This window comes from Sus scrofa, chromosome 1 (genome assembly GCF_000003025.6).
Source record: "Sus scrofa isolate TJ Tabasco breed Duroc chromosome 1, Sscrofa11.1, whole genome shotgun sequence".
Classification (NCBI taxonomy): domain Eukaryota; kingdom Metazoa; phylum Chordata; class Mammalia; order Artiodactyla; family Suidae; genus Sus; species Sus scrofa.
In genome coordinates this window covers 122,429,356-122,453,825 of record NC_010443.5, presented here as the reverse complement: position 1 = coordinate 122,453,825, position 24,470 = coordinate 122,429,356, and the positions used below count along the sequence as shown (strand labels likewise).

The 24,470-nt window shown below is 39.9% G+C and overlaps 1 protein-coding gene across 8 annotated transcripts in view; it reads left to right on the top strand.

The window, feature by feature from the left end:
* Positions 1-24,470, top strand: part of GALK2 (galactokinase 2) — a 171,672-nt gene that overhangs the window by 88,462 nt on the left and 58,740 nt on the right. For 6 of the 8 annotated variants that reach the window (XM_003121519.6, XM_021073712.1, XM_005659628.3 and 3 more), the window contains 2 exons: positions 9,350-9,448; positions 10,945-11,097. In XM_003121519.6, the coding sequence (XP_003121567.4) occupies positions 9,350-9,448; positions 10,945-11,097 (252 nt within the window). The remainder of the gene's footprint in view (positions 1-9,349; positions 9,449-10,944; positions 11,098-24,470) is intronic. The other 2 variants (XM_021073702.1, XM_013993027.2) reach the window with 1 other exon arrangement.

The following is a 24,470-nucleotide window of genomic DNA, read 5'->3' as shown; positions in this document are numbered from 1 at the left end:
ACACTTGTGAGTGCATGGTTCTAGATTTTAGCAGGTTTTTCAGATTTACTTTTGAGAATCCTCTTCAATGTTGTTTCTTCACAGTTCCTGATCTTTTAAATATTTAAACTCCTCCTTTTTTCTTTTTTTCTTGATTTACTGTAACTTTTCAGCCTGAATCACCAGAGTTACTTGTATCTGCTGTGCTCATTTGGGAACAGCTGCCTCGTCCCCAGACAACTTTTCTTTTTTTTTTTTTTTTTTTTATTTTCCCACTGTACAGCAAGGGGGTCAGGTCATCCTTAGATGTATACATTGCAGTTACAGCCCCCCCCCCTTTCTTCTGTTGCGACATGAGTATCTAGACATAGTTCTCAATGCTATTCAGCAGGATCTCCTTATAAATCTATTCTAGGTTGTGTCTGATAAGCCCAAGCTCCCGATCCCTCCCACTCCCTCCCCCTCCCATCAGGCAACCACAAGTCTCTTCTCCAAGTCCATGATTTTCTTTTCTGAGGAGATGTTCATTTGTGCTGGATATTAGATTCCAGTTATAAGTGATATCATATGGTATTTGTCTTTGTCTTTCTGGCTCATTTCACTCAGTATGAGATTCTCTAGTTCCATCCACGTTGCTGCAAATGGCATTATGTCATCCTTTTTTATGGCTGAGTAGTATTCCATTGTGTATATATACCAAATCTTCCGAATCCAATCCTCTGTCGATGGACATTTGGGTTGTTTCCATGTCCTGGCTATTGTGAATAGGGCTGCAATGAACATGCGGGTGCATGTGTCTCTTTTAAGTAGAGCTTTGTCCGGATAGATGCCCAAGAGTGGGATTGCAGGGTCATATGGAAGTTCTATGTATAGATTTCTAAGGTATCTCCAGACTGTTCTCCATAGTGGCTGTACCAGTTTACATTCCCACCAGCAGTGCAGGAGGGTTCCCTTTTCTCCACAGCCCCTCCAGCACTTGTTATTTGTGGATTTATTAATGATGGCCATTCTGACTGGTGTGAGGTGGTATCTCATGGTAGTTTTGATTTGCATTTCTCTTATAATCAGCGATGTTGAGCATTTTTTCATGTGTTTGTTGGCCATCTGTATATCTTCCTTGGAGAAATGTCTATTCAGGTCTTTTGCCCATTTTTCCATTGGTTGATTGGTTTTTTTGCTGTTGAGTTGTATAAGTTGCTTGTATATTCTAGAGATTAAGCCCTTGTCAGTTGCATCATTTGAAACTATTTTCTCCCATTCTGTAAGTTGTCTTTTTGTTTTCTTTTTGGTTTCCTTTGCTGTGCAAAAGCTTTTCAGTTTGATTAGGCCCCATGGGTTTATTTTTGCTCTAATTTCTATTGCTTTGGGAGACTGACCTGAGAAAATATTCATGATGTTGATGTCAGAGAGTGTTTTGCCTATGTTTTCTTCTAGGAGTTTGATGGTGTCCTGTCGTATATTTAAGTCTTTCAGCCATTTGGAGTTTATTTTGGTGCATGGTGTGAGGGTGTGTTCTAGTTTCATTGCTTTGCATGCAGCTGTCCAGGTTTCCCAGCAATGCTTGCTGAATAGACTTTCCTTTTCCCATTTGATGTTCTTGCCTCCCTTGTCAAAGATTAATTGACCATAGGTGTCAGGGTTTATTTCCGGATTCTCTATTCTGTTCCATTGGTCTGTCTGTCTGTTTTGATACCAGTACCACACTGTTTTGATGACTGTGGCTTTGTAGTATTTCTTGAAGTCTGGGAGAGTTATGCCTCCTGCTTGGTTTTTGTTTCTCAGGATCGCTTTGGCGATTCTGGGTCTTTTGTGGTTCCATATAAATGTTTGGATTGTTTGTTCTAGTTCTGTGAACAATGTCATGGGTAATTTGATAGGGATTGCATTGAATCTGTAGATTGCTTTGGGTAGTATGGCCATTTTCACAATATTGATTTTCCCAATCCAGGAACATGGAATATCTTTCCATTTCTTTACATCTTCTTTGATTTCTTTGATTAAGGTTTTATAGTTCTCGGCATATATGTCCTTTACCTCTTTGGTCAGGTGTATTCCGAGGTATTTGATTTTGTGAGGTACAATTTTAAAAGGTATCATTTTTTTGTATTCCTTTTCTAATGTTTCATTGCTGGTATACAGAAATGCAACTGACTTCTGAATGTTAATCTTATATCCTGCCACTTTGCTGAATTTATTAATCAGTTCAAGTAGTTCTGGGGTTGAGTCCTTAGGGTTTTCTAGGTATAGTATCATGCCAGACAACTTTTCTTAAAGTAAAAAATGTGAAAGTTATTAATCTCTTGAGTTACGCATGTGAAAAAGAAATAATAATCTCCTTTTTCCTATTAAAGTAAGCCCTCCTTTCCTCACCGCCTTAGAACACTCCAAAGTGTCTACAAGTTAGAGCTTGGCCATCAGCCATGTTATAAAACAAAGCAAGTTTACATCAGTCTCTTTTAGACTTTGGTGCTATTTCATGAAGTTACCCTTACTTGGCTGGGGTCTATTTAATAGGTTTGCCAGTCTGGGGAAGAATTTGCAAATATCCCCAGGTAAGAACACAGGCATTTTGACAGTCAGGGTGGAGAAGGACTGCAGCGGGAGAAAGTTGAGAAAATGTGTGAGGTAAAAAAAAGTCAAGGGAGACATTAACATTTTCACCTTATTTAGATATATCAGTCAGGGTCATAACAGAAAACAGATGTCAATAATCAAGGGCAATTTATTTCATAGAGATTCTTTACAAAGGTGTAGTAGGTATTGGGAAACTCAGGATTAATTGTACCTGAGTTGTTACTGCCCTTGGGTTAGAAAATGACCTTGGCAGGATGAATTCACTCCCCCCTCTTCTAATGCCCATTTCCTTGCCTGAATTCTCTGTTGAGAGAATCCGGTGGGAAGCAGGAGCTCTTGGTACAGCTCATGCTGGGCAGCCTCCTGGGCAGGTAGTAAGATGGAGAGGGATTAGACAGCAGGCCCAGGGAGCAGATTGTTGTCTGTCATACTAGTTTTTTTTTAGGGCCACACCTGTGGCATGTGGAAATTCCCAGGCTAGGGGTCAAATCAGAGGTGTAGCCTTTGGCCTATGCCACAGCCTCAGCAACGTGGGATCCTAATCGCATCTGCGAACTACACCACAGCTCACATCAATGCCAGATCCTTAACCCACTGAATGAAGCCAGAGATCAAACCTGCATTATCATGGATACTAGTCAGATTCATTTCTGCTGAGCCACGATCAAATTCCGGGCATACTACTTTATTTTGAAAGACGTTCACCTGAAGATGGTATCAATATTGTAAGCTCCTTGACAGAGGACACTGGCTGACTGGTGTACTTATTATCTATAGGACACTAGTATTTTAAATGATTGTTGAATGATTGGGGCTGTTCATTTCTTTCCTTTCTCTTAACTTGCACTTAGGGTGGCTGACAATAGATGGATGATGCTGTATTGGTTGGGGTCTGCCTTTTGAATAGCAAGCCTTCCCATAAGACAAGATTAATATTTTCTGTCTCTGTCATTATTCTACTTTTAATACTATAATTAGTAAAACTGCTAAACAAAGATAAAGTTTGCTATATTAACATCTTGAAGTCTTTTTGTATTATTTTTGTTTTCTTTTAATAAATACCCCATTTTAGCTAGGCAACACTGGAATCTTTAGTCCTTCTCAGTGACTCTTAAACCGAATCCTGTTATTTCTGCTTTTACTGGATCCCCCACTGGCCTGCAGATGGGTACACTGTTTAATTTGGGAGCCCATGTGACTTTTGATTCTTTCCCAGGCTGCTTCAAGAGAAGAACCACACAAAGGGCTAAATTAGCCTCATTAACTATCTTCAGTAAGAGATCTCTGAATAATGCTAGGTTTCTTCTAACTGTCCAGAGGGCAGGAGTCAAAATAGAAATGAGTTTATTGGCTACAAACTTTGGAAAAGTTTCTTGTGTACTCAAATTGTCTCTCCTAATGACTCTCAGACATTAGTGTTTTGCAGGAAGGGATAGAGCTAAATGCCACAAATGACTAGTAGTTTAGGCACCTGGGGTTCTTGAAGCGCTCAGGTGTAAGAGCACAAGAAAATACATTGGTGGGAGGGGAATGAATCCCTTGTGTAGAGCTTTGTATTCTTGCCTGAGGGTTCTCATGTGTTGTGTGTGTGTATGTGTGTGTCTCTCTGTGGGGTAGGGAAATAGGACAAGTGAGCAAGTCTCCAAATCCTTCAGGGACAGGGAAAAAGATGACTTTGTCTTTTGCTGAATAAAATCAGGTCCCCGAGTTTGATTCAGTCTATCCTTGAAATTAACTTCCAACAGGCTTCTTTCCAACTTTTATTAATGTTTTTGATAGCTCCTTCTTATTCTTATGAAATCTGTTGATATTTTACATAACTCATGTGTGTATGGAATATTTAGTGCCCTTGCGTGTTACTCTGCCTGGTTATGATCCTTGGGGGACATTTTATTGTTCTATTTCGAGCGTCCCTGAAGACGGAAAGGGCAATGCAGGCACACGTGTCTCCCTCACATCCCCCAGGATGACAGGCATTCTCTGCTCCCATTTACATCTCCTGCTGTTATGGTCTCTCCATTAATGGTTCTCTGAGTTCAGGTCCTGCCATTTCTGGCTAAGGCTATGGGCCTGGCTCTGATTTGTGCTTATTGTCAGAAGCATGCAAGTTTTTCCTTAAACAGCGTTTGACATTTAAAAAACCTTTTGTTCCAAGCTTCTTCCCATCTTTTACTCCCCAAATTTAGACTGAAGTGCTTTAAATGGCACACTCTCCTGCTTGTCTCTAGCACACTTCTTATTGTGGAATCGTTTCTCTGAGGAGTATCCAGAGTCTTTGAAGTTCTCTCTTTCCCTGAACAGTTTAAGAAATTGTCATGAATTCCAGATTAATTATACCTGTTTTTACATTTGGCTTGGGTTTTAGCTACTCACTTGTGTAAATTGAATGTTTCCTTTTTCATTAGGTAGAAATAATATGATTAAAAGTTGTATACGTCTCTAGAGTTTGTGGGATGTTTTTATCTAATTCATTGGATCATCACAATAATCCCGCAGCCACGGAGGTAGGTATTTTACTCCATGTTATGGATGAGAGGTAATACAGTGCCATGATTAAGAGTATGGACTCTGAGGATAGACAAGTTGAGTTTGAATTTTTTTTTTTTTTTTTGTCTTTTTTGCTATTTCTTGGGCGGCTCCCGCGGCATATGGAGGTTCACAGGCTAGGGGTCGAATCGGAGCTGTAGCCACTGGCCTACGCCAGAGCCATAGCAACGCGGGATCCGAGCCGCATCTGCAACCTACACCACAGCTCACAGCAACGCCGGATCGTTAACCCACTGAGCAAGGGCAGGGACCGAACCCGCAACCTCATGGTTCCTAGTCGGATTCGTTAACCACAGCGCCACGACGGGAACTCCGAGTTTGAATTTTGGCTTTGGTAATTGCTATCCTAGTCTCAGCTAATAAACCCACTCAGTTTCCTTATCTGTAGAATGAAGAGATACCTATCTTATAGGGTCATTATGAGAAGTAAATAATTCGTGCAAAGCAATTGCAACAGTATCTGGCACATCGTATGTGGACAATAAATTCTAACCATGAAAACTATTATTGTTATAAATGGTATATGAAGAAATGGAAACTCAGAAAAATTAAGCAATCTCTCTAAGGTCACATAGTTAGTTGGCAGGAGAGTTAAGGCTTTAACCAAGATTTGGAACCTTCTGGTACTAGTTTCTTTCCTCTGTATTTATTACTAATTCCTGATGCATTCTGGGAAGACTGTAAAGTGAGTCATTCTTTCTTTCATCTTTCAGCTCTCTTCATTTTCTTTTCATCTTCTTACATTTAGAACTCAAGTATTATCTGTGCAGTTGTGAGATCCATCTGTCAGAATTCAGCATGCGGGGTAGCAGCAAAGTGGGGGGATGTCCCCAGGCCTGCAAATGGACTCTCCGTGACACAGAGATGCTGGGGACCTCTGGGGTTCTTCTGAATTTTGTCAAGCTGTTATTAACACCCTATTTCTGTTAAAGTGTTACCACACATTCAGAGACTTTTAAAAACAATAAGTACATGCTTCTTGATGTTTTCATTTCCTCTTATAAGTGATAGTACTTAGATTTTGGTGGTCTCATTTGTCATGTCGCATCCCTCTGAGGTAGTGAGACAAGTAGGTTTTATCATTTCCATTTGGTGGGGGTAGTGGAATAACAGAAGTCCAGTGTGAAAAGAACAAAGACTTGGGAGTCACCAGATGAAGTTCAAATCCTGGTTCCCCTGCTGTCTGTCATCTCTCTCAAGTCCTGTCTTCCTCATCTATATAATAAGGATAAGCCAAGGGTTATTTGGAGATAATTCCAGGTAGTACCATGTAACTATGACTGTTATTGCTGTTGTGGGGAGATGACTTTTCACATTGGCCCCCTAGCATGGTTATGTAGGGACCCAAGTCTCCTTATTCTTCATGGAATCCTGCAGAGGCTTGTTCTCCTGGGTACATTGTACCTTCACATTTTAAAATCCAAGTGTTTTGACCTTTTGGTTACTAATTTATTTTTAATGTGCCTATTATGGAAGGTTGCTGGCTTTCATGTGTGCAGCAGGCCACACACAATGCCTATTACGTCAAAATACCAAGCTTACCTCGTGTCACAAGGCAGAGTTAATGTGACCAAGGGATAGGTCATTAGAGAAATCAACAAGAAACATGGCACTTACAGGAGTTATCAGATGATGTTTGGGCAGCTATTCTCAGAAAGTGACAGCAGCAGGTGTATATGGAGTATTTCTAAATTTTTTTTTGTAATTTTTGTTTATTTTAAAAATTTTATTGGAATATGGTTGACTTACCAAGTTGTGTTAGCTTCAGGTGTACGCAAAGGGAATCAATTCTACATATACATATATCCATTATTTTTAAGATTCTTTTCTTATATAGACCAACACAGAGTATTGGGTAGATTTCTCTGTGCTATACAGCAGGTCCCTGTTACTTACTCATTTGTTTATTGAGTATTTACTATGCTCTTGGCATTGTATGAGGTAGGGGACACAAAAGAAGCACTTACTTTATCTGTTCCTCACAGGACTGACACTCTTCTGGGATAGATGTGATTGAAACATGAAGTGATTAAACACTATGTGATTCAGTCACATTAGTTCAGTGGCTGTGGTCTGGGCATTGTATGGGCTCTCATAGAGTGGTAGATAAAGGCTCAAGGAAATCCATACTTAAAGCATGGTTTCATCAATGTGCATAGAGTTATATACAGGGAGCACAGAGGAGGGAATATGTGTGTGTGTGTGTGGGGGGGGTGTGCATTTGGGTGGTGATGAAGTCTCCAGGGGGAGGTGATGCTTGAGTTGATCCTGATGGCTAGTGGCGGATGCTGGAAGGAGCAGTACTGAGTGAGGAAGACAGGAAAAATCACACTTTTAAAGATACTGAGAGATGAGGGAACTAGGGGGTGATGAATAACAGCATTTTTCCAGTGGTCTGAGCCTAGAGTTCACAGGGTTTAGTGGAGGGAGAGGAGGCTGGAGATGCGAGCAAGGGATAGGTCATTAGAGAAGTATGTGCCATGCTGAGAAATATGGTCATCAAGGCATGGGCAGCCACACAGGTAAGAGATGATTACATCAGTGCTTCAGAATGATCACCCTGGAAGGATCTTCCCGGAAAACAGGTGAGCAAATAGAGGCTTGGATCAAGTCTTAGAAGAAAGAAAGAAAAAAAAAAAAAGAATCAATAGTACAGTGAGTACGTGGACAATACTGACTGTTTCATAGGAGTTCAGAGAAACAGGATGCTGTAGAGGGAATAGTACTTAAGGAAGAATCTATGGTGGAGGGAGGTTCCAGTGACTTGCCCATAGTAGGTAGGCAATAAGCTGGATAATGAATGGCAATAGGATTCATATGACAGAATACAGGAAATAATACCAGGTTACATCCATGTGTGAGATGGTCACAGAGACAAATAGAATTGGGAAAAAGTGGTTGGTAATATGATTTCATATGCAAGTGGGTTGCACATTTTGGAAGGCTTTCAAATGCTGGGTTGAGGAATTTGAACTTACTTTATTAATCATTAGGAAGCCATTGAAGATTCTTCAACAGGTACTTGGATTTTCAGTTTAGATTAGAAATGTGTTCGAGTATTGGGCCTCTTCATCTTTTTTTTTTTTTTTTTTTTTTTTTTTTGTCTTTTTGCTATTTCTTTGGGCCGCTCCCGTGGCATATGGAGGTTCCCAGGCTAGGGGTCGAATCAGAGCTGTAGCCACTGGCCTACGCCAGAGCCACAGCAACACGGGATCCAAGCTGCGTCTGCAACCTACACCACAGCTCATGGCAACTCCGGATCGTTAACTCACTGAGCAAGGGCAGGGACCGAACCCGCAACCTCATGGTTCCTAGTCGGATTCGTTAACCACTGTGCCACGACGGGAACTCCAGGCCTCTTCATCTTGATTGGAGCAAGATGTATCTGATGAGATGACACTAGTTCTGATTCTTACCTTTAATGGAAATACCAGAGGCATTACTTTTGGACTGGACAGTAAGGTTGGATGACCCCACTTTGGCTCTGGGGAGACTATGGAATAGTTCACTGTTGCGAGACAAAGAAAGCTGAGGCAGAAATGAGTGAGTGTCCATGTGAGGTTTTTTGGTGGTGCCAGTCTGGAGAGAGATGAAACAAACAGAAAGACAGGAGAAACTGCTTACCCTGTGCAGTCTATCAGGGATAGCATATACAGTCGGCCCTCCTTATCTCATCAGGATCCACATCAGCTGATTCAACCAACCGTGGATCAAAAATATTCCAAAGAAATTCCAGAAAGTTCCAAAAAGAAAAACTTGAATTTGCCATGTACTAGCAGCTATTTCCATGACATTCTCATTGTATTTACAAGCCTTTACAGGGTATTTACATTGTATTAGGTATAAGTGATCTAGAGATGATCTAAAATATACCAGCGAATGTGCATAGGTTGCATAGTTATATGCAAGTACTTTGCCATGTTATACAAGGAACTTGACCATGCATGGCTTTTGGTATCTTGTGGGTCCTGGAACAAATCTGTGAATACTGAGGGATGAGACTATGTGTGACCTGCACAATCAATATCTCATTCCATCCCATAGCAGACATTGGTTGATCTTGGTATATTTTCCTATTTAACTCAGTAGTAGTCTTGGAGTTCTTGTTACCCCAGTGCTGTAGGCAGCTACTATCAGTTGATCAGAGTTGCACTGGAATTCAAACCCCTCTGTGATGTCTGGAATAGGAAATGAATGAGCAATAGATTGTGACTGTACTCACAGTGCAAATCAATTTTTACTTTTCCAGGTGGAACTTGCGGAAATCTGTGCCAAGAGCGAGCGCTACATAGGCACTGAAGGTGGAGGGATGGACCAGTCCATATCATTTCTTGCAGAAGAAGGAACTGTAGGTGGCCCTGAACTATTTGGAAATATCAACTAGTAAGAGTTCACACAGAGAGGGGGGCCTTGAGAGATCTCCAGAATGCTTCTTTCTGGGCGGCCTATTTATTAGTCTCTATTGTAGGATGGTATTTCTCAGCTGCTTAGTCATTCAGGGCTATCACCAGTTCACCTACTGTTTCAGGTTGATCACCTCTGCCTTAAGCTTCCAGAATCACACCTCAGGTCTGTTTTTCTCTTGTGTCTAAATTTTTTTTTCTCCTTTGAATTCATTGTTAGGGTGAGATTTTTTCACTGCCTAGTAATTGAGACCTCTTTTCCTGCTCTTATCCCAAATCACTTCATCTCATGGCATTTTCATAATCTCTTGTTGGTTTTAAACCCAAATGTTAGTTCTCTTACCACATATATTCACAACCCCTCTTTTTATAATTTACTCTTTTGGTATCATTTTCCTCTGTCAACATCTTTGGGCTTTAGTGGTGGGGAGAAGAATGCTGAAAGGAAGCCAGGAATGAATTCCTTAGTCAATATACTTCCCTTTGGCTATCAGTTCCCATGGGCAGAGCAGAGGTTTTGGTAGTTGCCATAAATTGTCCATTTCCAAAATAGAAACAGACATTTCTTTAAAATCTTTTTGTAGTTTTCCATCAGATTCTTACAGATTCTTACAGATATGGCTATTTGCCAAGAATACCTGGATTTCTTATGAAGAGTATATGTTGTTGATTTCCCTAAGGTAGAATCAGGAGGCATGAGGAGATATGGTTCAATGCTAAGAAAATACTCTGGGTGTTTAGGATGAGACCTGACAAGCAGAGTCAGAATCCTGTCCTGTCGTTAATGAAAGTTAGCTATAGAGTCTGACCAAAGTGGAAATTCTTCGGGTTGGCAAAGCACTCTATGACGTGACCCCAACTTTGCATCCTCCATCCATCCTATCCTCTCACTACTCCTCACTCTTTAAACTCTAAGCTCCAGCTAAGGTTCAACACCTCAAACTCAGTTAACACGTCATGTTGTTTTTCATCTCTAAACTTGTGTATATTCTTTCCTCTTCTTGACGTCTTATTTGGGTAAAGAAACCTACTGTTGTACTCTTACTCTTCATTTAAGACTCAGTTTAGAGTTCCCTTTTTTTCAGAGGAGCCTATTCTAGGCTATATCTGATCAGGTGCTGCAGCTATATGTCCTTATAGCTCCCCATGCTTTGCAACCATTGTAATACAACCCGGCAATGTACTGACTACTTGACTGCCTTTCCCACTAGATTGTAATCTCTATAAGGGGAGGGACAGTGTCTACCTTGTCCACTCTTGTATATCCAGTGCCTAATATAGTGTCTGGAAGTTAATAAATAGTATTTGAATGAATGAATGAATGAACTAATGAATGTATTTTTGGAAAAAAATTTTTACTAAGGTGAATAAATGCATAAATGGTTAAACATTTTCTGAATTCTAATACATTATATCTCACCTGTCAATTTTTTCCCAATAGGCCAAGTTGATAGAATTTAGTCCTCTGAGGGCAACTGATGTGAAGCTTCCAAGTGGAGCAGTGTTTGTAATTGCCAACAGCTGTGTGGAAATGAACAAGGCAGCAACTTCTCATTTCAATATCAGGGTGATGGAGTGTCGGCTGGCTGCAAAGGTATGAACTTGGCAAACTAGTGAAACTTGAAGTCAGCTTCCTCTTGTTCTTTTTCTCTTTGTTTTCCATTGTCTCCTTCCTTAAAATTTAGGACAACATTCTGACTACAGCAATGTTCCAATTAAAGTTTTTTGGTACAGAGCAATTTGATTCCATCTCAGGAGATAAAAACCTCTAGGTGTGCGCTGCAACTCCTAGTTATTTGGGAGCTATACGAACTTCACAGTTGAGTCTTCTAGGGTGGCACTGGGGAGAAGAGGACAGCTCATCTTCTATCTGTGATGATGGAATGGGTTAGGTCTATGGATGGAGAAAGATAGTTGGAGATGATTGATAGGAAGTAACCATAACTGATCTTGTTTCTTCAACAAAAGTGATGATAGCATCGACCCTTGGTCCTCTCACATGCAGCAGTTTTGTCATGGCCATCACTGGTCCCTCTAAAAATACAGGCTTGGTGTTACTAGGGAAACACAAACCAGAGGGGAGTCTTGGCGTTCTCTGTTCCACAGTTGAGAAGACACTTGCCAGTCAGGCCTTAAATCTACTGAAGAAGTATTCACTGAATACTGTTTTACACTTTTATTTTTTTTAAATTTTTTTATTACTCAATGAATTTATTACATTTATAGTTGTACAATGATGATAACAATCCAATTTTATAGGATTTCCATCCCCAAACCCCAGCACATCCCCCCTACCCCCAAGCTGTCTCCTTTGGAAACCATAAGTTTTTCAAAGTCTGTGAGTCAGTATCTGTTCTGCAAAGAAGTTCATCGTGTCCTTTTTTCAGACTCCACATGTCAGTGAAAGCATTTGATGTTGGTGTCTCATTGTCTGACTGACTTCACTTGGCATGATAATTTCTAGGTCCATCTATGTTGCTAAAAATGCCAGTATTTCGTTCCTTTTAATGGCTGAAAAATATTCCATTGTGTATATGTACCACATCTTGATCCACTCCTCTGTCAGTGGACATTTAGGTTGTTTTCATGTCTTGGCTATTGTGTAGAGTGTTGCAATGAACATTGGAGTACATGTGTCTTTTCGAGTCAGGTTAGATGCCCAGGAGTGGGGTGGCTGGATCAAATGGTAGTTCTATTTTTAGTTTTCTGAGGAATCTCAATACTGCTTTCCACAGTGGTTGCACCAGTTTGCAATGCCACCAACAGTGTACTAGGGTTCCCTTTTCTCCACACCTTCTCCAGCACTTATCGTTTGTAGACTCTTTGATGATGGCCTTTCTGGCTGGTGTAAGGCAGTATCTCATAGTGATTTTGATTTGCATTTCTCTAATAATGAATGATATTGAACATCTGTTCATGTGTTTTTTAGCCATCTGTATGTCTTCTTTGGAGAATTTTCTGTTTATATCTTCTGCCCATTTTTTGATGGGGTTTGTTTTTTTGGTATTGAGTGGTAGGAGATGTTTATCAATTTTGGAGATTAATCCCTTGTCAGTCGATTCATTTGCAAATATTTTTTCCCATTCTGTGTTTTTTTTTTTTTTTTTGTTGTTGTTGTTCTGTTTTGTTTAGGGTTTCCTTTGCTGTGCAGAAACTTTTAAATTTGATTAAGTCCCATTTGTTTATTTTTGTTTTTACTGTCATCACTCTAAGAGGTGGATCTGAGAAGATATTGCTGTGATTTATGTCAGAGAGTGTTTGGCCTATGTTTTCCTCTGAGAGTTTTATAGTATCTGGTCTTATATCTAGATCTTTAATCCGTTTGGAGTTTATTTTTTTGTATGGTGTTAGGGGGTGTTCTAATTTCATTCTTTTCCATGTGGCTGTCCAGTTTTCCCAGCACCGTTTATTGAATAGGCTGTCTTTTCTCTATTGTATATTCTTGTCTCCTTTGTCATAGATTATTTGGCTTTAGGTGTGTGGGTTTAATTCTGGGCTTTCTATCCCATTTCACTGATCAGTATTTCTATCTTTGTACCAGTACCATATGTTTTTTTTTTTTTTTTTTGTCTTTTGTCTTTTGTCTTTTTGTCTTTTTTTGTTGTTGTTGTTGTTGCTATTTCTTGGGCCGCTCCCGTGGCATATGGAAGTTCCCAGGCTAGGGGTTGAATCGGAGCTGTAGCCACCGGCCTACGCCAGGGCCACAGCAATGCAGGATCCGAGCCGCGTCTGCAATCTACACCACAGCTCACGGCAACGCCAGATCGTTAACCCACTGAGCAAGGGCAGGGACCAAACCCGCAACGTCATGGTTCCTAGTCGGATTCGTTAACCACTGCGCCACGACGGGAACTCCTGTACCAGTACCATATGGTTTTGATGATTGTTACTTTGTAGTATAGTCTGAAGTGCGGGCGCCTGATTCCTCCAGCTCCATTTTTCTTTCTCAGGATGTTTTTGGCTATTCTGGGTCTTTTGTGCTTCCAAACAAACTTTAAAATATTTTTTTCATTCTGTGAAAAACGTCCTTGGTAATTTGATAGGGATTGCATTGAAGCTGTATATTGCCTTGGGTAGTATAGTCATTTTGATAATACTGACTCTTCCAGTCCAAGAACATGGTATGTCTTTCCATCTATTTGTGTCATCTTTGATTTCTTTCATCAGTGTCTTACAGTTTTCAGTGTACAGGTCTTTTGTCTCTTTAGGTAGGTTTATTCCTAGGTATTTTATTCTTTTGGATGCAATGGTAAACAGAATTGCTTCAGTAACTTCTCTTTCTGATATTTCGTTATTAGTATATAGAAATGCCATCATTTCTGTGTATTAATTTTGTATCCTGTGACTTTACTAACCTAATTGATGAGCTCTACCAGTTTTCTGGTAGAGTCTTTAGGATTCTCTAGGTATAGTATCATGTCATCTGCAAATAGTGATAGTTTTACTTCTTCCTTTCCAATTTGAATTCCTTTTATTTCTTTTACTTCTTTGCTGTGGCTAGGACTTTCAAAACTATGTTGAATACTAGTGGTGAGAGCAGACATCCTTGCCTTGTTCCTGATCTCAGTGGGAATTCTTTTAGCTTTTCACCATTGAGAATGATGTTCGCTGTGGGTTTGTCATATATGGCTTTTATTATGTTGAGGTAGGCTCCCTCTATGCCCACTTTCTGAAGGGTTTTTATCAGAAATGGGTGTTGGATTTTGTCAAAGGCATTTTCTGCATCCATTGAGAGGATCATATGGTTTTTAATCTTCAGTTTGTTAATGTGGTGTATCACACTGATGGATTTGCAGATATTGAAGAATCCTTGCATCTCTGGGATAAATCCCACTTGATCATGATGTACAATCCTTTTGATGTATTGTTGGATTTGGTTTGCTAGTATTTTGTTGAGGATTTTTGCATCGATGTTCATCAGTGAAATTGGCCTGTAATTTTATTTTTTTGTGGTGTCTTTGTCTGGTTTTGGTATCAGGATGATGGTGGCCTCATTGAATGAGTTTGGGAGTGCTCCTTCCTCTGCAATTTTTTGGGATAGTTTCAGAAGGAGAGGTGTTAGCTCTTCTCTAAATGTTTGATAGAATTCTCCTATGAAGCCATCTGGTCCTGGACTTTAGTTTGTTGGAAGTTTTTAAATCACAGTTTCAATTTCAGTTCTTGTGATGGGTCCATTCATCTTTTCTATTTCATCTTGGTTTAGTCTTAGAAGATTGTACTTTTCTAATAATTTGTCCATTTCTTCTAGGTTTTCCGTTTTATTGGTGTGTAGTTGCATATAGTAGTCTCTTAAGATCCTTTGTATTTCTGTGATGTCCTTTGTTACTTCTCTTTTTTCATTTCTAATTTTATTGATTTGAGTCCTCTCTCTTTTTTTCTTGATAAGTCTGGCTAGGGGTTCATCAATTTTGTTGATCTTTTCAAAGAACCAGCTTTTCATTTCACTGATCTTTTCTATGGCTTTCTTCATTTCTGTTTCATTGATTTCTGCTCTGATCTTTATGATTTCTTTCCTTCTGTCAACTTTATGTCTTGTCTGTTCTCTCTCTAGCTGCTTTAGATGTAAAGTTAGCTTGTATATTTGAGCTTTTTCTTGTTTCCTGAGGTGGGATTGTATTGCTATAAACTTTCCTCTTAGAATGGCTTTTGCTGCATCCCATTGGTTTTGGAGTGTCATATCTTTATTGTCATTTGCTTCTAGGTATTTTTTAACTTCTTTGATTTCTTTGGTGTTTCATTAGTTGTTTAGTAGCATGTTGTTGAGTCTCCATGTGCTTGTGTTTTTTGCAGTTTTTTTCTTATTGTTCATTTCCAGTCATATAGTGTTGTGGTTGGAAAAGATGCTTGATATGATTTCAATTTTCTTAAAGTTACTGAGGTTGGATTTGTAGCCCAGGATGTGGTCAATCTTAGCGAATGTTCCATGTGCACCTGAGAAGAATATGTATTATGCTGCCTTTGGATGAAATGTCCTATAAATATATATTAAGGCCATCTGGTCTAATGCTTCATTCAGGGTCTGTTTCCTTATTGATTTTCTGTCTGGTTGTTCTGTCCTTTGTTGTAAGTGCAGTGTTAAAGTCTCCCACTATTATTGTGTTATCATTGATTTCTCCTTGTAAGTTTGTTAGCAGTTGCCTTATATATTGTGGCGAACCTATGTTGGATGTGTAGACATTTAAAATTGTTATATCTTCTTCTTGGATTGATCCTTTGATCATTAGGTAGTGACCTTCCTTGTCCCTTAAAATATTCTTCATTTTAAAGTCTATTTTGTCTGATACAAGCATTGCTACTCCAGCTTTCTTTTGATTCCCGTTTGTGTGGCATATTTTCTTCCATCCTCTCACTTTCAATTTGTATATGTCCCTGGAAGTGACGTGGTCTCTTGAAGACAGCATATATATGGGTCTTGTTTTTGTATCCATTCAGCCAATCTATGTCTTTTGGTTGGGGCATTTAGTCCATTCACATTTAAGGTAATTATTGATATGTATGTTCTTATTGCCATTTTATTAACTGTTTTGGATTTGTTTTTGTTTCTCTTTTTTCTTCCCTTTTTCTCTTGTTCTCTCCTTTTGTGGTTTGATGACTCTCTTTAGTGTTGTGTTCAAGTTGATTTTTCGTATTTGTTTGTGTATCAATTGTTTATTTTTATTTTGCATTTACTCTGACATTTTGATGTAAGAGTCCATATATATGAGAGATTGTTTTAAGTTGTTGGTCTCTTAATTGCAAGTGCAACTCCAGTGTCCTACATTTGTACCCTCCTCGTCTCATGATTTCTGATTTTGGTGGCATAATTGTGCATGGATGATTTCGTATCTTTACTGTATATAGACTTTTACTTTTGAGCCTTTCCATTCTTGGAATTTTTGTTTATGGTTGTGGCCTTTTCTGTCTAGAGAACTTCCTTTTTTATTTGTTGTAAAGCTGGTTTAGTGTTGCTGAATTCTCTTAGCTTTTGCTTGTCTGTGAATCTTGTGATTTCTCCTTCAAGTCTGAATGAGAGCTTTGCTGGGTAAAGTAATCTTGGTTGGAGGTTTTCTCTTTTACATCATGTTAAGTATATTATGCCACTCCCTTCTGGCCTGGAGATTTTCTGCTGAAAAATCTGCCAATAACCTTATCGGGGTTCCCTTGTATGTTATTTGTTTCTTTTCCATAGGAGCTTTCAATATTTTCTCTTGGTCTTTAATTTTGGTCTGTTTGATTAATGTGTCTTGGGGTGTTCCTCCTTGGGTTTATTTTATATGGTACTCATTGTGCTTCCTGGATTTGAGTGAGTGGTTCCTTTCCCATGTTAGGGATGTTTAGACCTATTATCTCTTTGAATATTTTTTATGTCCCCTTCTCTCTCTCTTCTCCTTCTGGCACCCCATAAAATGGACGTTGGTGCGTTTAACATTGTCCCAGAGTTCTCTGACACTCTCTTCATTTGTTTTCAATCTTTTTTCTCTTTTCTGTTCTGCATCTGTGATTTCCACTAATCTGTCCTCCACCTCACTTATTAATTCTTCTGCCTCCTGGATTATGCTATTGGCTGCTTTTAATGAATTTTTTATTTCCGTTATTGTATTTTGCATCTCTTCTTGTTTAAGTTTTATATCTTGTATCTCTTTGCTCAGTGTTTCCTGTAAGTTATCCATCTTTGCCTCCAGTTTATTTCCAATGTCTTGCATCATCTTCAGCATCAACAGTCTAATGTCTTTTTCCTGGAGGCTGAGAATCTCCTGATGACTTAGCTGATTTTCTGGGGTTTTTCCTTTCTCCCTCATCTGAGTTATAGTCCTCTGTCTTTTCATTTTTATAGGTTTTTGGTGTGGTGACCTTTTTATAGATAATAGAGTTGTAGCCTCTCTTACTTCTGGTGTCTGCCCCCCTGTGGCTAAAGTTGGTAAGGGGCTTGGTGTAGGCTTCCTGATGGAGGGGCTGATTCCTGCCCACTGGTAGTCAGAGCTGATTCTTTCCTTATGGTGGGTGGGGATTTGTCTCTGGATGAGATTAGGGGGCAGCTCTGTTCCTGGGGGGATTTTAGGCAGCCTGTTTACTGATGGGTGGGGCTGTGATCCCACCTGGATTGTTGTTTGGCCTGGGGCTTCTCAGTGCTTATAAGTGGGGTCAGATTTTCTCCAAATGGCCACCTCCAGAGAAAGGCATGCTGCTGAATATTCCCAAGAGCTTTTCTTCCAATGTCCTTCTTCCACAACAAGCCATGTTCACTCCTGTTATCCCAGGATGTCCTCCAAGAACTGCAGTCAGGTTTGACCCAGATTCCTATGGAGACATTTCTTTACCCTGGGACCCAGTGCATGTGAAAGTCTGTGTGAGCCTTTTAAGAATGGGGTCTCTGTTTCCCCCAGTACCATGGAGCTCATGAACACAAGCCCCACTGGGCTTCAATCCCAGCTGCTCTGAGGGCTTTCTCCCAGTGCCAGATCCCCATGCATGGAGTTTTGATGTGTGGCTCAGAACTCTCACTCATATAGGTGAGTCTCTGTTACACAGTTACTTTCCAGTCTGTGGGGCTTTCCACCTGGGTGGTATGGGGTTGCTTATATTGTGTAATTGCCCCTTCTAACTCTTGATGTAGCCTCCTCTTTGTCTTCTGGAGTAGGATATCTTTTTGAATGTTTTTGGTCCATTTGGTTGAAGATTGCTCAACATTTGGTTGTAAATTTTGTTGTATTTAGCAGAGAAGTTGAGCGCCAGTCCTTCTATTCCACCATCTTAATCCTCTCTCTACCTGTTGTACACTTAATCATGAAGATATACAAAAGGGTATAGGACAGAAGACTAGAGAGAGTAGAGGCTAGAGAATTAAGGGTAGGGGGATATGAAACCCCCTCACCTTAGGGGGAAATGGTTAGTACATACATCAGGTGGTATGTAAACAGGTGCTCCAAAAAGTGTCACAGAAACTAAATCTTATGGAAGATCTAGAATGGCACATGCTATGATTTGAAATTTGGAGGGAACTGAAGCTGGGAGCTGGAGGGTAGAAGCTGGTTCAGGCGCCTCCACTGTGTTTTCTCCCAGTCATCCTTCAAATAGCTGATAGAATGATGGTTTAAAAATTTAAATATGAAATAAGTATTAAGCAGAGGTATTAAATATTATACAGTTAATTCCTCTGCTTAATACCTTTCAAAAGCTTTCTATTTCATTGGAATGAAGTAGAAAAGTCCTCATCACCTCCTGGAGAGCACTGCAAGATCCAGCATCACACAGTCCGTTATACTTCAGCCATGGTGTTTGATGCTGGTTCTCACCACAGGGACTTTGCACATGCCCAGAATGCTCTTTCCCCCACCGTCTGTGGATGTGAGCCTAAATGTCCCTCAGGAAGGCCTTCGTGATTTCCATACTCCCCAACTAAGTTAGGGCTCCCTTTGTAAATCATAGCACTTGTACCTCTCAAGTATGATACTTACCATAGACATTTAATACCTCCTCTTTTTGACTTGATTTCATCTGTGAGCCAAGACTGTCCTTCTTGTTAACTTGTATATCTATAGTACTTGGTATTGTGCTTAGGCTGAAGTAGGCACTGGGTAAACATGTGTTGAATAAATGAATAACTACTCCCCATGTTACCTGCCCTGCTCTATTTTGTTCAGTTTCACAATGTCTTACAAGTGTATATTGAGTGCCCAGGACTGGTCTGACTACCATGGAGCTGTGTAAGGTGGAATTATTCCTTTTTTGTGGCTGCACCCATGACATATGGAGGTTCTCAGGCTAGGGGTCTCAACTGGAGCTGTTACTGCCAACCTATGCAGAGCTACAGCAATGCAGGATCTGAGCCATGTCTGCAACCTATACCACAGCTCACAGCAATGCCAGATCCTTAACCCACTGAGCAAGGCCAGGAATCAAACCCTCAACCTTATGGTTCCTAGTCAGATTCGTTTCTGCTGTGCCATGACAGGAACTCCCAGAGTTATTTCTTTTGACTGATTTACACTTTGCCCCTCACTCCCTCTGAAGTTGTGAAGTTGGGAACAGTAGAGATAGGATGAACCAAAAAATAAAAGTTTTTTTTTTTTTTTTTCTGGAAAATTTTGGGGTTAAAGTTTTTTTTTTTTTAAATCATGATTTAAATGTTTTAAATTTGTAATTTACTTATTTAGATGATTTTTAAAAGTTATGTAAAAGAAATGTTTCAATATTAAACTCTTCTGATCAGGGCATGTATGAGAAGTAGCGCAGAAACCTTTTCAATGTCAAAGGCTTCAGTGAACTTTTTTCCCCCTTATGGCAAGCTTCCTCTTTCAAGAGATGGAAGAAATTAACGTCTTATTTGTTTAAGGACTTATTTTTGTTGACTTTTTGAGATTGATGAGTAAGTGCTGCCTTCCTGAGGAGACCTCAAACATACACAATATTGTTTTCAAAGTTTTATCACGAAATTAGCTGTCATCTCTGAGATCCATAGGTAAGCCAAAACGAATATGAGATAGGTGAAATATGTTCATATTGTAACTGCTCTTTTCTAAAGATGCAAGTAGTGAAAGTTGTCAGAATGTCAGGGGTGGGGGGTGGTGAAGGGGAGATGTCTTTTGAGAGTTAATTAGAAAAAGGGTTTCAATTTTGGAAGCAGTAGCTGAAAACCTTAATCCATTGCAGAACCCTTTGTTCTTGAGGCTGTCTTCTGAGTTAAACTGTGTAACTCTATATGTATTTTAGCGGTAGTTTTTTCAGTGAAATTGGCATCTGAGTTTGGCTTTTTGTCACATACTCCTCCCAAGTGATGTCGATAAAACACATTATTTTAAGTACTTTGGATTTTTCTCTCTTAAAATATGGGAAGAAGAAAAGTGAAAGATTTTATCAAGATGGAGTATGTTTTCTAAATCATGTTACTGCAAAATCACTAGAATCCAAGGTTATATGCAAAAGGGAAATAAAGATAAAACTACTAACATGGGCAACACAGGTAACTCTTGATGTTACGAATATGCTCTTGCCTCAGGAATATAGGCTGGAATTCTGCTAAGCATATTTTCCTTACAATCCTTCATTTTCAACAACGTATGAATAAATATAATTTTTGTTTGGAAATGATCTCATTAAATCAGGAAATAACTCCCACATAAAAAAGTAAAGAAACCTGTCTTAATCTGAGCAAATTTTCTGCTTTCAGACAATAAAAATGAAGTGGCAGTGGCAAAATGACAAATCAGAGTAGTTTTGAAGTGAGGCAGATTAGGTTGGCTCCACATGGCAAAATGTAATAAATAATATTTATTTCTCCTGTCTTCCTATTTCCCTAAGCTCCCTTTTTGAAAATGAGTACCTTTGGTATCTACTTAGTACAGGAATGTACACTAAATCGCTAAAGATGATTTTCTTTTTAATTTTTTTTATTAGAGTTGATTTACAGTGCTCTGTCAGTTTCTGCTGTACAACAAAGTGACCCACTATACATAGATATACATTCTTTGTTTTGCTTTAAGGGTGATAGTTTTTTCTGTTCTTAAGTTTCCTTTCTCTCTCTTTGTCCCTGGTCTGCTCTTTCCAATAGCTTCTCCAGGCTAATTGGTGCAGATCCATTAAAAGTCAGAGTCTTATAGAGGCATTTGAACTCAAATTTAAAATGTTTCATGTAGTTATATGACTTTTAAAAAATAAGTAAATAAATAAAATATTTCAAAGCAAACACAATAGAGATTTATTATTATTTTCTTGCATAAATGATACTTTTAAATGAAGCACATTTTTATGTTCTTAAGTGAAAAAAGTAGCCAGAAATCTTTAATGAGCACAACATTTTTTATATTTTACACATATTCATTGGCTTAAACTTTTCCATAAATTTTTAATGTCTATGAAACAGAGTAACCCTTAATTACATTGAGGGATAAAGTGTGTGATGCTGATAATAAGTATTATGGGAAGACAAAAAGGGAGGAGAAATTATGCTCTTGTATTTTACATACCCTGAGCTCCTTGTGGCACCATGTGAAGCAATGAAGGAGAGAGTTTCATGTGGTTCTCTGATGCTTCAAGGAAAATTTACAGTGTAATTTTTTACAGAGCCTGTCTGGTCAGGGGCCATCACTCATCCTGTTTTTTAGCTCCTGCCACTTAGTGGTCAATATGGAGCTTATTCTCTGTCTGGTGAGGAGAAGTGGGTATAATTTTCTCAGGACTTCTGCAGTTTCCTTGAATTTGAGTGGAGAAAAACCAAATCTCTAGGAATGTAGCCAGTTGTACTCAGCCTATTGATTCAGTGGAGCTCACTCTGCCAAGATGCTGGTGTGGAGCATTCCCAGAGGATGGTGCGTCCCAGCTGCAGGGCAGAGCATGAAAGCCCACTGATGTGTTTAGCAGAACCAGGTTGTTGCATGGCCTTCAGTACTGTGCTGAGGATCCCCCAGGCTTGGTCCCGGAAGCAGTGGGGAGCCTCTAATGTTATTAGAAAGGTATTTTAGAAATATTAATCTGGCAGCAGGACTTTTGCCTGGTTGAAGAGAAGTGGGTCTTAAATTGTCTTTGGGGATGGGGTAGAAGTGAGGCATATGAAAGGAACTATGACTGAACCTAGAAAAGGGTCAGGTATAAGTCTCTATGATTGGGTTTTTACTCTTCCTTTTGGCCTAAATGTCATTATTCTGAAGAAGTTTTACCTGACCACCCTCCCCATATCCATTGTGTTACATGCTCTTGCCACATTGTGTATTTTTCTATTACAGCAGTTTATCACAAATGGAGTAAGTTCTTCACAGTATAATTATTACCTGATACCTGTATTCTCAGGTAGACTGTGAGCTCCATGCAGTCAAGAGCCGTGAGTACCTTATTCAGTGCAGTGAACATGCATTGCATGCAGACATGCATAAGTGAAAGCTAAGTGTTAAGTCAAAATGGGCTATAGTTTTAGGCTGGAATGATGGGTGGGAAGCATAGTGCTTCCACTGATGATATGGGGAAGGCAGGATGGGAGGTGATAGGAAAGTGGGAGTGATGTACCTCTCCATGGGATTTTCTCTTCCTTCCTTCCTTCCTTCCTTTTCCCCTCCCTCCTTCCTCTTTCCCTCCCTCCTTCCTCTTTCCCTCCCTCCCTTCCTCCCTCCCTCCCTCTCTCCCTCCTTCCCTCCCTCTCTTATTTTCTTTTTAGGGTCCAACCCCTGGCATATGGAGGTTCCCAGGCTAGGGGTCTAATCAGAGCTGCAGCTGCTGGCCTACACCATAGCCACAGCAATGCCAGATCCAAGCCGTATCTGCGATCTATACTGCAGCTTACTGAGCGAGGCCAGGGATTGAACCTGCATCCTCATGGATGCTAGTCAGCTTCATTACTGCTTGAGGCAGAACAGGAACTCCTCCATGGGTGTATTTGTTTTGAGATAATAGTTGAAACCAAGGACTAAGTTCAGTTTACTGAGGCAAGAGAAAGAGCAGAAGGCCAGGGGTTAAACTTGGAAGATGGCTCTGATAATAATAAAGGGAGAAAACTGCTGGATGGAAATGTAAGGACCAGAGTGGTGAAAGGGAAACCAGGAAAATTCAGTGCTACAGAGGCCAATTATACAGGGAATTTGAAGAAGGTACATAGTGAAAAGTGCCAGAAGCCACTGATTCATTAACAAATAAGAGAACTGAGTGAATTCCTGTGGGTTTCGAAGTGGTTTTAGAGATAAGAAGGACCTTTGGAGGACATATTCAATAGTTAGAGTGTTCACTGAGGTCCCAGAAGCAGTGACTAGGGGTCGCTGGTTCTAGATGTTGGACAATAAATGAGAAGGAGAAATGAAGAGCAGTAGTTTTTAGTAGGAATAGGAATTTGAAGACAGGAAAACATGCATATGTTTGAAGGCATAGGGAAAGGTGTCAGGTGGGAGAGCCCTAGCTAGAGAGGGAGGGGAAGGTGGAATGGTCAGGAAGCTTGACCCTCAGAATGCCTCTTCTGGGCCAGGCAAGGTTCTAAGTACTTTTATTATCATCGTATTATGTGAGGTAGCCAGCAGGGGTCCCCATTTCCCACCCCTGCTGTTTCCATTGTGCCCCTGAAGAGTGGGGTGTGGGTGAGATCAGAGCACAAGATGCTCAGGACGCCTTAGAAAAAGGCCGGCTGTGCCAGGGGTGCAGTGAAGATTGTGGTAGAGCTATTCTGCACAGTTGTCAGGTTTCTTCAGATGTATTCTCTGGCCTGCAAACTAGTATGGAGAAGAGGGAATGGCTAACACTGGGGGAAAAGTCAATGTTGTGAGTGTGTCCATGATGGTTCTAGACCAGGGAATGGCTCTATGTGGTTAGAAGCAGGTAACAGGGAAATAAGTACCCCCCCCCCTCACACACACACACACACACCAAGTATGCACAGTAAAAACAGTTAAGTATGATCCCATTGTATCAGACTATGTGTAGGTATGCAAAAGGAATGCATATAAAATGTATAATAATATGGTTACCTGCTGGGAGATAGTGGTTATCTCATTGGGATGATTATAGATAAGTTATTTTATGTTGTAATTGTTGTTAAACTTCAAATTGTCATGTATTTTTTTTCAAATTAAAAAAATAAGTATGTGTGATTTATAGAACCAGAAACAATAACAGTGCAACTGCTTTTGTTGTGCAGAATGCAACTTGTCAAAGAAGGGATTAGAAATGTTATTCTTTGCTGACCTGGTAAGGAGAAAAAATTGCTGCTTTCCCTGTTGATTTGCTAACCCTGCAAAATGTGATGAGAAAGTCAGAGAGAGTTGGATTCTGACAGACATGCTCCTGAGGGAGGGTCCACATCTTTGCACTCTCCTCCCACGCCCTCTTATTAGAAGCCCCAGTGACCCTCTCTGACAGGATGTTTTCTAGCTGCAGCAGAGTGCTGAGTTTGCACTGGGACGTATACAAGTCTAGGGAGCTAAGCCCCTTGGAATCAGCCCCTTACCAATGATAAGATTTAGTGGCTCCATATCTGATCTTTCTTGCCTAGGAGTAGGACACATCCGAGCTTTATAC